The sequence below is a fragment of the Geospiza fortis genome, unplaced genomic scaffold, assembly GCF_000277835.1.
Source record: "Geospiza fortis unplaced genomic scaffold, GeoFor_1.0 scaffold162, whole genome shotgun sequence".
Lineage (NCBI taxonomy): Eukaryota > Metazoa > Chordata > Aves > Passeriformes > Thraupidae > Geospiza > Geospiza fortis.
Genome location: NW_005054316.1, coordinates 9,122,223 through 9,135,731, shown reverse-complemented (window position 1 = coordinate 9,135,731; position 13,509 = coordinate 9,122,223). Strand labels below are relative to the sequence as shown.

Below are 13,509 nucleotides of genomic sequence, written 5' to 3'. Positions count from 1 at the left end.
TCTGTACATACAGGGTTGTCCCATCCCAAGTGCAGAATCCAGCACTTCCTCTAGTTGAACTTCCTAAGGCTGGTGATTGCACAGCCCTCTGATTTGTTCAGGTCTCTCTGCAGGAGCCCTGTGTAACCCCACCAGTGACAGGTCACCAGTCTGGTGTCGCCCCATACACTATAACCCCCTGTGCCCAACCCATGAGCCAGTTGCTTACCCATCTCACTATGAGTTTATCCAGCCATGAGCTGGACACTGTGTCCAGAAGGACACTGTGAGAAACAGTATCTAAAGCTTTACTAAAATCTGAAAAGATTATATCAGCTGGCTTCCCTTGATCAGCTGGGTGTGTTACCTTGTCATAAAAGGAGATTAAGGTTGAAAAGCAGGACTTTCCTCTCATGAAGTCATGCTGTTTGTGACCAATGACTGTGTTGTCCTTCAGGGCTTTTTCAATTACTCCAAAATAATCTTCCCAAAAAAGTTTACCCTAAATGTGTGTATTTATTAGTTTAGTTTGATGAAATTGGCTTAAGCACAAATGGGTCTGTATGTTCAAGAACTTGTTTTTTCTTTCACTGGCTTCTGAAGTGTGCACTGTTAATCCAAGGGACTGCAGAGGCTCTGTTCCTGGGGATTACTGTTTTGGGACAAAAATAAGAAACTTCAGATAAACCTCATTTGCTGGGATAAGTACTCAAGCATTTTTACAAGCAGGTGTCAGATTTTCCCAAGTGCCTCTTTCCTTCTCTGCTGTCCATCATGTTTTTGGGTTTGGCACCCCTGCCTAGTCTTTTTTTTTTTTTTCCTGTATTCTTGCAAGCAGCCAGTACATAGTTTCTTGGAGATGGCCTGGTGCTAATCTCTTTGGGAAGATGTTTTTGTCTCTTCTCTAGCTGGTTCAAGAGGTCTGCATGCACTTTGATGAACTTCAAAGCACTACTTTAAGTAGTCTTTTATTTCACAAAGGTTTATTTTTCCTGTGGCCTAGAGCCCTCAGATTTCTTTGTTGTGACCACACATGGCTGTACTAGTGTTTTGTTTCAAAAGTTCATTTTGAAATGCAGTCTGCCCCTTAAAGTACACCTTAAGATTTAATTCTAAAGAAATGTAATTTGAAATATTAGATTTGTTTTGGTTAGAATTTTTGAAACAATGCTATCTAAATTATAATGTTGCATTTTGTAATCACCATTCCTAGTTAACAATTTTTTGAGCGTGATGTAAATGAGAAAATTTAAATATTTCAAATATTTTTCTTAAAAATGTCTTGTTTAATGTTGGTCATTGAAAGATTTTCCAAGGAATTTAATGAACCTTTGGATAATTGATTAAACATTGTGTGCATCTTAAATACTTTGAAAGAGTGCTTGCTCAAAAATAAAAGGATCACATGAGCACTTAGAAGTCCTATAAAGGCACAGGAAAAAAAGATTTATGACTGATTCCTGTTTTTGCTGGCACTTACCTTTGAAATAGTTTGGAGGTAAGTGTAAGAATCTGACAGCACTTCCTGAAATACCTTTTTCGAATCTATTGAGTGCACTTAACCTTTTGTTTTCAGGTGGTTGGATTGTGCTAGTTTATCTGAGCATTAAAAAAGAAAAAAAAACGTGGCCTGGTTTAATTTTGGAAAAGGATACTGGATAATTTTGGAAAAGGCCTACTAGAGTGAAACCTGGAGAAAATACTTATTCTGGGTATGTTATGAAAGGATAAACGTCGGCCTGTTCACGAAAAACATATTATAATTCTAAGACCCTTATAAGAAATGCAGGGATGCAATTTCTAGCTGAGTCTTTGAGGGATAGAATTATCTTTGATAGAGACAAGGATGACAAGAAATTTCTAAAAGTGTGAAAACTGTACAGGATGTACATGAGATTGTTAGCTAAAGCTGGCCTTTCGGTTTGTTAATGCTTTCAGCTTTTCAAACCTTTTATTCTTCAGATTGTTTACACTCAAGTGAGATACCGTTAATGCACGCTTCCAGAGTGTTTGCCTGAGGAGCCCTCCACTTTGGCACATTTGTGGGCACAGCTGATTGCCACACTCCGGGCCCTGTTGCTCCTGTCTCCAGAGCCACAGAGCCACACAGCAACTTGCTGTTGCTGCCAGAAAATCATATCTTATGCAGCGCCCTGGGACACTTTGTCAGCAGCTTTTTCATCAAATTTGGTATGCTTTAAGAAAACAGAATGAGGTTCCTCAGATTATATGACTCTTCACGCAGCACAGTCTGGGACTGAGAGATGGTGTCAGGGACAGATCGTGCCCAGGCAAAGCTGCTCTTGGCAGGAGGTAGAAATGGGCAGAAAAACCCTAAGCAATTTGACCAGTCATTATTTTATATTCTAGGGAATTGGATCAAAATTTTTTCCCACTGGTGTTTTTCCTTAAAGACTAGAGGGATCCTCCAATGAGCAGGGATTCAAAAGATACGCAAACCCAATAATTTGCAGAGATTTTACTCCACAGATCAGACACTACCATTAATTTTTAAATAACTGAAAGTTATCTGCCAGTTGTTATAGGTAGCAGAGGTCTCTAAATGGGTCACTTGAAATGTAAGTATGAAAGAGAATATTTTTCTAGTGCTGTTTACCACAACAGAATCTGAAACATTAAATATTTCTCAAATTCTAGGGATCACTGCAGTATCTGCCCTTTGGGACGGAGAAAAGTAATGAACAAGTAGCATAACTGTAGAATTACTAAGCAGAGAAAAGAACATTAGAATAAGAAATAGTCTAAATGAAAGAGAAGGTCAGAAGTGTAATACAAGTCAACAGAGTAATCTTTTGCAGAAAAGGCAAATTTTATTCTGTGAACAGAAACAACACATGAACAGGTCAATATGCTGTTTTAAGAGAGACCGGCAAGGCACGTTTCAGATTTTTATGCTCACTTAGGCAAGAGAAGTCCATATGAGAGCAAGAGAATTAGGAAAGAAAGGATGAAGGCAGAGTAGCAGGAAAGGGAAGGGAAAATGTGTACCAAGAGAGAAGCATCTGAATTGTTCTCCAGGCTAACTGGAAATAGCTGAGGGAAAAAAAGCTTTGTTTCCTGCAGAGGACTTGGGCTGGCCATGAGGTAGTGAAGCAGCAAACAGTTCACAGAGAGAGGCTTAATAATTGGAAATATTGTAAAGGCAAGTTAAAACAAGTTCCTGTGGGGCAGGTCTAGATATACAGTCTTTTAAGTGATGCTCTGTTTGTGCTTTACTGGATGCTACTATATAATGAATGCAGACTATAAAATTTCTGTGGGCTTGCTGATGTTACTTATGTCACATGAGGACTGCAGGGTAGTTTGGCTGTGGGTAAAGATCTCAGCAATTTCTTCCCCTGCTTAACAAGGCAGAATAGTGCCTATGGATGTGTCTTTTATTCTTTGTGCTAATTATATACGTGTTTTTTTCTTTGTAAATGTGCATTGCATGAAAAGAAAGGTTTTGGTGCTTGAATATATTTCTGTCAAATCTTTAAAAAATATCAATATTTCTGCAAAATGGAAATCCCACTGTAAATATTTTTGACTGGAAAATTGAAGGAGAGAAATTTTCTTGTCTGAGCTTTTTCTTTGCAGAAACTAGATTTCTGTGGTGATTTAAGTAGTCTTCAAGATATTAATCAGAGAATAATATTTTCTCTTATTTCAGAAGTTAAATTCTGGCATAAAATAGTATGGCATTTATCACATGTTATGGCTTGCATGGCATCTCTTAATTGGTTCTTCTAAGATGTATTTCTGGCCTTCATTTTATCCCATGGGCAAAATGTCCTGGCACACCAAACCTCAGGCAATGGGGAGTGGTTACTTTGATGGCTTGTCTTCTAAGAGAAGCAGTTCCACTCCAGGGAGAAAAGACATAATTACAAATCATATAAGGTGAGGCTCTATACTTCAATGACATTTCATAGCTTTACAGGTATTACAAAGAAATATTTGTGTTTTTTTTAAGATGTATTTTTTTAATTCTAGCAGGACTGATTTGAAAAACTTCATCGTTTGTCTTGTTGATAGTTGATAGCGCTTATAAAGAGCTGCTCATCACAGGATTGCAAAAATTTTAAATTCAGCCTTGGCAAAAAATATATAGTTACATCCTTTTATGATTAATGAGTTATATGTTGTCAAGAGATGGCAATACTAAGGTCCCTCAAATCTTCTTTAGTTACAAATCTCAGTATGTGCTTGTGCAACTGCTGGGTCAGGTCACAGGAAAAAAAAAAGGATTATATATAAATATTACAGAAGCTAAATAATCATGGTAGACTGGGTTGCTGGGGTGCAGAGGGAGGCAGAAGAGTGGAGCCATCCTGCCCAAGACATGAAGAAAATCAATAGTGAGAGATAGAGAGAGAGAGGAGAGCTTTGGATGAAATGACGGCAGGGAATCTGGGCATGAGCGAAGTAGCCAGGCAGAGTCAGGCCAGGCACCAGAGGAGAGGAAAGTTTGTCCTTTCCAGATGGGGAGATGATGCTGGAAGGGAAAGCCCAAAGGTGAAGGCGGGTGTAAGAATGGGACCAGTGGGGCTGGATGGGCCAAATGAGAGCAGTAGACAAAGAACATCTGCAGGAGGACAGGGCAGAAGTTCCCACCAGCAGCAGTGGCAGCAGCCTCTGTTTGTCTAAGAGCTTTTACTTCTACTAAAAAGGAGTAGAAGAAAGGACTAGTAGTGTCACTACATACAGCAGTTAGTGGGTGTCACTGATATCCTTCCTCTGCTGCTGAATGAGTGATCTGTCATGCCATGCTGCATCAACACAAGGGAGGGGTTCCCCAGCATGGCCCTGCTCTGCTGCCTGTGACTCTGTGAGGCAGAAAGGTAACATTTTTGTTTTTCTGGATGTCCTCTTTAGAAGGTGAGAAGCTACATGCCAAAAAGCTATTATTTGCAAACTCGTAATTTTATTAAGCCCAAGATAAGGTGACCTGTGTAAATCTTATTTGGTCCCTTTGTGATTATTATTATAATATTTGCCAGGTTTATAAGGGAATTATAAGCGGGCTGCTGTTCCAATATATGAAAAGGATCATTTGTGGAATGGGTCATTCTTCTATAGTGGAATATGTCGCTATAAATTCTCTACTCATTTTTCCCAAAGGCTGATAACTAAAAAAGGAAAGAGGCAAAAATTATTATGTGGAAGCCGCTGATTTTCTGGCCTGAAGAACGGAATTTCTGTCTAATTCTGCCACGAATGCTTCTGTTAAGTTCAGAAATCATTTAAATCTAACTCTTCACAAGCACTCTGGTGTTGTATTGTAATTTTCTTTGTGCAAAATGTAAGTCCTACAGTCTGATTCATGTAAGTGTTGAACATTTGCTCTTGCAATTGCAGACAAGAAAAGTAGCACTCTGAGCATTCAAAACCTATTTAATGGTGAGTACTTAAAAACTCAGGTTGCCCATAACTCAGTATATACTTTTGACCTTAATCTCTCTCAGTCTCACTTTTTATCCTTTTGACTCAGAAGAGTACTGGAAAAATACATTCATTAGGACCTGCCTGCTGCTAAATTGCTATAGTGGCATGGAAATGCTGGGAGGAAATTAATTCTCAATTTGGACAATGTGCTGATAGTAAGGCACCAGACACTGAGCAGTCATGGAAAAAAAGCCTCACAGACAGAGTAGTTGCTCATTTAATGCATTCTTTTTTATTTGGTGCACTGATGAGCCTGTTGCCCTTTGAAAAGTATGGTCACGTAATTAAAGATAACATGCATATACACAGGACAGATAAATGAAGGTTTGAGCAGCATTTGCAAGATGCAGTTCAACCACTCTGTGTTTAAAATCTTAATCTTTTCTTAAGGTATACTGATATAAAGAATATGTGTGGGTGTTTCTGCATTCACCTTATGTACAGAAAGAAATTAATAAACTTCTCTGCATGAGGAAAAAAACCCAGAAATTTGCTATTGCTTCAAAACTATTTCATTTTTGGGCTATTCCATAAAATACAGCCACGCCACCCTTCTTTACTTAAGAATAATGAAAATGACCCTGTAAGTGAGCTGTAGTTTAGATTCTGACAGCACTGAGACTCAAAATGAAAGAGAGACAATTTCTCATTATTTATTTGAAAGATTTTTTTTGGTATGGATTTAAATTTTGGACCCATAGAACTGGCAAATAGATGGAGCTCTTTCCCATCCCTCACTCCCCTGCTATTCCTAAGAAAAACGTCAACATTTTTCAGAAAGCTGGGCAAACCTCTATGTTGTCAAAGGAATCTGCTGCAAAATTATTAGCTGACATGCATAAGCCATGGAAAACGAATCCAAGGACTGAAAGTATGGGAGAGGGAAGTATTGAAAACATCCAAATTCAGGTATTTGACATATGAACAAGTAGTCTGGGCTTCTTTGCCCTCTCATCAGTAGAACCTTCAGGAAATATGGCTGGAGATCTGGAGATGTTGTGGACCACTCATTGACAGTGCATAAGCACATCTCTCTAGACTTTAATGCAGTCTGCAAATTTGTGACAGACCTGAGAATAAAATTGCATTTGTCAAAAATGAAGCTTTAAGAGGCTGTAAGAATGTGCAAATTTATACTGACTTTACTAGACAGTTCTAGAGGACGTTTTGATGCACACATGGAGTAGTTTAGTTTTGGCATATCAAAATGTAGCATTTCAATCACTCATTTTAAAATTAACCAGGGTTAAGAATGAAGGAAGATGATAAAACTAATGCCAAAGGAAATGTTTAATTTCACATCAAATAAGAAGTTTTGATGACCCAAGAAGATAAGCTTTTGTTTTCATGTTGCCAGAGCTTGTCCTCAACAGTATTGTTTCTTGGTCAATACCAAGATATTTTAAATACATTTTGAAATTTAAGTTGCCAAATCAAATTTCATTTTATTTTAGTTCTAAAGAAAATATTTCAGTATCTTCTGACTACTAAATACATTTCCTGATACACTGTGAAATACTGCCAGCTTTTAAAGATTATTTTATTATTCAACTTTCATATAACTTTATTTGAGTTTATTTTTCTTACATTTCTCTTTTGTCAGTTATATTTTTTTTTCTGCAATGAGGCCAGTCAGTTTTCAGTTGGTTTCCTTGCCATTATTTTTTTTTGACCTTCATATATATCTTCTGCTATATTTAAAGTAGTTCTTCATATTACCTCTCCTCATTCTTTTATGCCAATATTTCTTCACCTCATCCATTCACTGCATCAACTTGGGGTTTTCTATGCAATTAGTTCTGTTGAGGTGTCCTCTGTGTTTACCCCAAAGGAGAAGACAAGATATGAGCAAAAGTCATGAAATTAATGTTACCAGAGGAGCATTTCTCTGTCAGGATGGTCTGTTCTGTCTTGTCTGGGTGTCAAAGGAGCTGCTGTGCAGCTCTGCTGGTTACAGTTTGTATTTCCCTTGACAGAAAGACTTGTGAAGGCACACGTAGCTGTCAGGGCTGTGGGAAAGGGATGAGAAGGAGCTAGCCATGCATTCCACTTAGAAGTATAAATTAAAGGCAGCTCTTCCTCATCCTACAGCTTCTTTTCACCCAGGAGTGCCAAACTTTCACAGTTTATCCCATACAGAAGCTGTTGGTCAGCTTGAATGTCAAGTTTAGTGAGACACTAAGCTGGAAGGAACATTATAATTTTCTAAGGGAAATGCTTAATACTCTTGGTTTTGGTGCTGCACCAGAGACATTGCTGATCATCAGGGAATAAAATGAGGATAATGGGGCAAGAAACTCCTGCATATATTTTAGTTACCTAGACAAGGTCAGGGCATGGTGCAAAGATCAGCATGATGGCTCTCACTGCTGAATAGCTTCATGCTGCCAGGCAGGGTTTGGCCAGGTTAAGTAGCCTCTCCCAGAGCATGGGTCAGGAGCTATGCAAGAGTTCTCCTCTGGTGTCATAAACAAAACCATGCTGTTTTGGGAGGAAAAGAATTTAGTAGTGTGTGTTGCATGTGCTCAGAGCCATGGATCAGGAATCATCGACGGTGAGGTCTCTGGTTGAGCCCTTGCTGATCTTCATCACCAGTGGAGTATCAGGCAAGGAGTGATGCCAGTTTCTGCTCCCATTGCTGGAGCCCACCTTCATGGCTGTAGCCTCTCTTGTGCCAATGCTGGCTTGGCATGTGGTCATGTCCCAAATTTCCATCTGACCTAAAATATCCTGTGATCCTATCCATTTGAGATACAACTTCATGTAAGACATTCTCTCTCTTGTGAGGTTGTACGTAGCTTAATTGCAACCCTAGATATTGTTAGATTTTTTTTAAGCCAATGCTTTCATTTGCATGGCACGTTATTTTTTTTCAGATTCATTTGGGTTAAATTTTGAGAGTACAGTTTTGAGGCCCTTAATGTATTTGTCAATTTTCTCTATTTATTTATATACTTGCTCAATCCTATTGCAGTACTTCTCCTTGAGGTGCCTTGTGTTTTCAAGCACTTAGATATGTTCAAATAGTGTTTCATATGTATTTTTCCCCATACAGAAGTTCACATTATAACAGCAGATTAATTTCATATGGAATGGTAGATTGGTTTCATTATAAGTCCAATGTGTGGAAAAGCATTTGTACTAGACCTTGACTGCTTTTGAAATAACCATTAGTTTTGAGGCACTTTACCCTGGGAAATTTCATCCATTCTGGTAAGCAGATTAAAGTTTTGTGTTTGAAAATAAATCCAGAAAATTAGAATTTCTCAAGGTGTCTTTTTAAACTATTTATATAATTTCCCCCTTAAGTCCTCTGACTACAAAACCTCTTTTGTCAGGTAAAGCTGGGGTTCTGAATAAATTTGGCTTAACCTCACTGTTGTGTGGATTGTGTGCTTTGGACTATCCTAAATTCATTCTGCCTGCCAGTCAGGTTCTCCTGGTGTAAAAAACTTGAGTTTACATTTTAAAACTGTAATTGTGTCATGCACACTTCCTTTTTACTTTTGCAGTTAATATAAGTTTAATAATCTCTTTCTGATTTGGAGCTGCAGATGATGACTGAATGTATAAAGCAGAGGTGTGTTGTTTCCTTACACACTCATCAAAGTGTGGAACAGGAAAGGGAGTGTGGGAGACAAGTTTGTTCTGCTCTGTGGGTTCCAAACACTTTCCATTTTATCTCTGCTGTGTTATTACATTTGGAAATGCGCAGTAAATTCTGGGTTTTTTCGATTTCTAATCTGTTCTGGTTTTGTGCAGGCCTTGGAGAGAGGGCTTTATCTGGAGATTTCTTTCTTTGTGATTTGTGGGGTTTTTTTGGTAAACATAGTTGGCAAGATCTTTTGGTCTTTTATTTTTTTGTTGTTTGCATAGGTTACAAAGGGAATTACAGAAAAGGTTCTGCTCGTATATTTTGGGAATGATGATCTTGCCAAAGTCATTAAGCTGGGTTAAGTTGTTGTACTATGTTCTCCAGAAGACCAGCCCTTGAAACCTAACTGAAGACTTGATGAAGAGTGGGCTATTATGTTTTTTTTTTTGTCAGAACACAGCATCAGTGGTTTGTGATGTACACTAATCAGCAGCTGGTTTCTGGATGAAATCTGATACGTTATTTTGATTTAGCAATCTCCATTACTGAGATCCTCTTTTCACAAAAAGTTTTTCTCCTCACCTCCTCTAATAATTACTTGACTTAATTTATTACCAGCTTTTATTTCTACTGTATATAAATGGAAAGAATGGTTTTTTTTGGGGAATATGGGGCTAGGGGTATCTTAGTGTGCTTCCCACTGTGGCTCACCAAAGCCTGAACATGATGACTCTGCAGGGCCAGTTTGCAAAACCTTGCTCAAATGCCACTGGAGTGGAACTGATTCTGAGGGTGGGAAGCAGCAAGGTCATCTTTAGATTCCTTTTGCTTTGTGAAAGTCTGTGTTCAGAGATTCATAGTGCTCTCTCCATGTTGCAGGTTTGTGTGCAGGGAGGTGATGGAGGCCCAAGTTAGGTTTGACACACGTGGGCACTGCAGGCAAGCGTGGGCAGCAGCACTGCCTTCCCTATGATCCCTGGGACCACGAGCCCTGGGAACAAGCAGGGAACCAGCTCTGTCACTGCTTCTGCCTGCAACCTTCCTCTGGAACAGAGGCCTTGTGTGACTGAGGATGGACAGGACCTGTGGGACAGACTCCACACAAGCATGGAAAGATATCTGTCTTTACCGCGTCTTCCTTCTTGGTGTTTTCCTGTAGCTTATTTTCTTTGGAGTGCACATATTTTATGATTTTTTAAAATTCATTCTACATTAGAAAAAACTCTTTTTTTTGTTTGTCTGTCTGAGGTATTTTTTGAGTAATTTTTAATCTTTCTCAAGTATAACTTCAATAAAATGTATTTGTGAACCTAGGCTTGATCTGAAAAAGGATGGATATTCAGAAAAGATGAAAATTTAATTTAACTGGACTGATAGATCAGTGATGACTGATACTTGTTGGTATTTCTTCATTTTGGTTTTACCTATGAAAGGGTTTTCTTTTGTATCCAACTGGGAAACTAGGATTACTTTAGTAAGTGTGTAATATTGGAAAACTGCTACACACCTGCAAAAATATGTAATTGTTTTGAAACTTCAATTTTTTTTCTCATACTGTTTTTTAAAGTGCAAAGTTTTGATTTTTTTTGTACTTCTTATTGATATGAAAATAATTCTGGGAACCTTATCTTCTATAACATGCACATTTGCATAGTTTTAAAAAATTGGTCAAAAATTATTAGTATCTATCAAGTCATCATGTATACCAAATGGATTAATCTATGGCTCTTAAAATTATATTGACAGTTATTAGATATTATTACTTGCTGTATTACTTCAAATGCTTGAAACATTCTTGTGGTTATGTGCACCTAAGAGTATGTATTTTAAAGAAGCCACAACATGGTTTATTTAAACTTGTAACTGACAGGGGTGAAAAAGCTGCAGACAGATGAGAATGGAGTGGAGAAGATAAGAAACAACAGCTTTGATCAGTACTTAGTAGAGAAAAAAAGGAAGTAAATTAAATGAGGCACTGGGACAAAGGAAGGTTCAAGACCTTGAGAAGAATAAAAATATTAGCTAGGTTTGTTGGGCTGGAAAATGTAAAAGGTAGTTATGTGTACAATGTATGTGTTGTATCCATAATGATTGATTAATGATACTGTATTAATTTTGGTACATTTGAAGTTTTTAATTTTTTACATGTTAACATCTAAAATATTCAAGGACTTTTCCCTCTGCCTAGTTTCATAGAATCATATTGTCAACTGTGACATTCTCCAATTTTCCTGTCTCACTAAAAAACCAGAGATGTGTCATGTCAGCCCTTCACCCTTTACAATTCTTCACTTCTGCACAAGTTCCAAGCAAAAGGAAAAGGTTATTTAAGTAAATGTTCAAAATTAGCTGATGTATAAGTCTTGGCAAAGAACATTGGGTTTAAAAAATACAGTTTTCCTGAATTATGCCGCTAGCAGTTTCTGCTAACTTGGTAAGGCCTCATGTTCCTCTAATAACTGATATATTTTCATAGAAAAGTTTTGAATTAATATAATATTTGGGGACAGAAATTATATTTATATATAAAGTCTTGAGGGGATGGCTGAGAGCACATGTGAGAGTGTCCAGGTGCCTTTGGCTGGTAGAAAGCAGTTGAGAAGTACTGCAGCAGGAGATGTCAGGGAACTTAGGCTGGATGAGATATTACAGCATACCAAAAGAAATCAGAAAGCTGCTGGGGAGTACAGGTTTGGAGCAGGAAGGTGTGGTTGGTGCCAGATGTCTCGGTTCATCAAAGCATAGCAAGTTTTGCCGCTCTCAAGAAAGGAATAAAGTAAATTAGGTATGTAGGAAGAAATCTGAAAAGTCTCCTAGGCTCAAAACCAGGATATGTTTATTTGAGAAAATATTGAGACTCTGGGGAGATAAAAGCCCCCTATTTACTGACCAGCAATTAAAGCATGCATGTAAGTGTATAATTACTGTAAACAGAAGGATTCTTCATGCTTTAGCTTGTCTGGTGCTGTCACACCCGATGGTATTTGTCTCCTGGACAATTTTTAGCACAGACTCTTACTGGAAAGCATGTTTTGCAAAGAACCGTTTGCCTTCCAGGGGCAGTCCCAGAGTTCACTGGTGGCTCCCTTGGCAATTTCACATCCTCTCAGCCTTGTGCACCGCACCCACAGCAACTACCCATTATAACCTCTTACCAGCTTCAGTGCATGTGAATTCCTTGCCATTTACAGATAGAGCTGTTTGGTTTTCACCTGCACAGCATCCTGCACATGCTGGCCATGTGCATGTCTAGTACATGTCCAGTAGTGTCTGTGTCACTGGAACAAAAGTTCTTTGGCAACAATTTTTTATATGCTTGTTTTTTTAATAGGCTTGTTTTTTGTCGTGCTGAAACAGCTTAATTTTTATGAAAGTGGTATTGTAATGAGAAAAGGCACTTTTTTATGCAGTGTTAGATCTTGACAAGTTAAGGAAGGCTTGCATCTCTAATTGGACAATAACACTTGAAAACAGTTTGGTTAATAATTTAGGTTTATATAATATAATAATTTAAGTTAATAATTAAACTAATTCAGGTGCAGTCATAAGTTATTTTTGACTCAGATTCTCAACCTAACTGTGATATTACAGTTATGCTGAAACCTTTGGACAGGAGCAGGTACACAAAATAGTGCTGTTTCTTTGGTATTTCTTTGTGTTGCTGAAAATTTGGTTAATTTATCAAATGTCTTTTTTTATTTTTCAAGGTAAAATGCCCAATAACTTCAGGTGGATTTATAAGAAATTCCCCTGTGTCTCACTAATTCTACAACTTTCCAACTAGGAGAGAGAGCAGTAGAAAATGTCCCTTTTATTTTTGTCTATCAGTTGTTTTCAATCAAGCAAGACTTCTTTTTACAACCTGAAGCAGAGGATGAAGCTTGACCTCCCTGAAAGAACTATGCTTGTTTTCCTTTTTTTTTTTTAATGCTATCGACAGGCCGAGCTCCGATAACAGGCGCCACAGCATCCGGGAGAGGATGTCCAGCAGCAACGAGAAGGGGAGCCTGGCCATGGAGTCCACCAAGGAGACGCGGTACTGCGCCGTCTGCAACGACTACGCCTCGGGGTACCACTATGGGGTCTGGTCCTGCGAGGGCTGCAAGGCCTTTTTCAAAAGGAGCATTCAAGGTAATAACCTGCTCAAGTGAATCACCTTTACTCTTTACTCTTTATATTCCATCTTGAGGAAACTGAAAGTACTTGAGATTCCAGCCCGAGTCTGGGACAATGACATTTCTTGGGTTTTCATTAGCAGTTGTTGTGTTCTCCCACATACTTTTAGCTCTGTACTTGGTGAATGCTTCTAGCAGGTATAAAATATGTTGTTACTTAGTCCAACATTAATGAGGAGAAGCAAAGCTTTTCTATATCATCCTTACTTTAGGTATATCTGACCATGGTGATAGTGAGAAATTCAGTTCAAAAGTCCATATTGGATCAAGATGATCACTCTTTCAGGCTATGCATATCTCTCCTCTTGTCCA

At 38.3% G+C, this 13,509-nt stretch overlaps 1 protein-coding gene across 1 annotated transcript in view; it reads left to right on the top strand.

The window, feature by feature from the left end:
- The window catches only part of ESR1 (estrogen receptor 1), a 101,158-nt gene that overhangs the window by 19,551 nt on the left and 68,098 nt on the right, over positions 1-13,509 (top strand). The window contains exon 2 of the mRNA XM_005420121.2: positions 12,963-13,153. Within this exon, the coding sequence (XP_005420178.1) occupies positions 12,963-13,153 (191 nt within the window). The remainder of the gene's footprint in view (positions 1-12,962; positions 13,154-13,509) is intronic.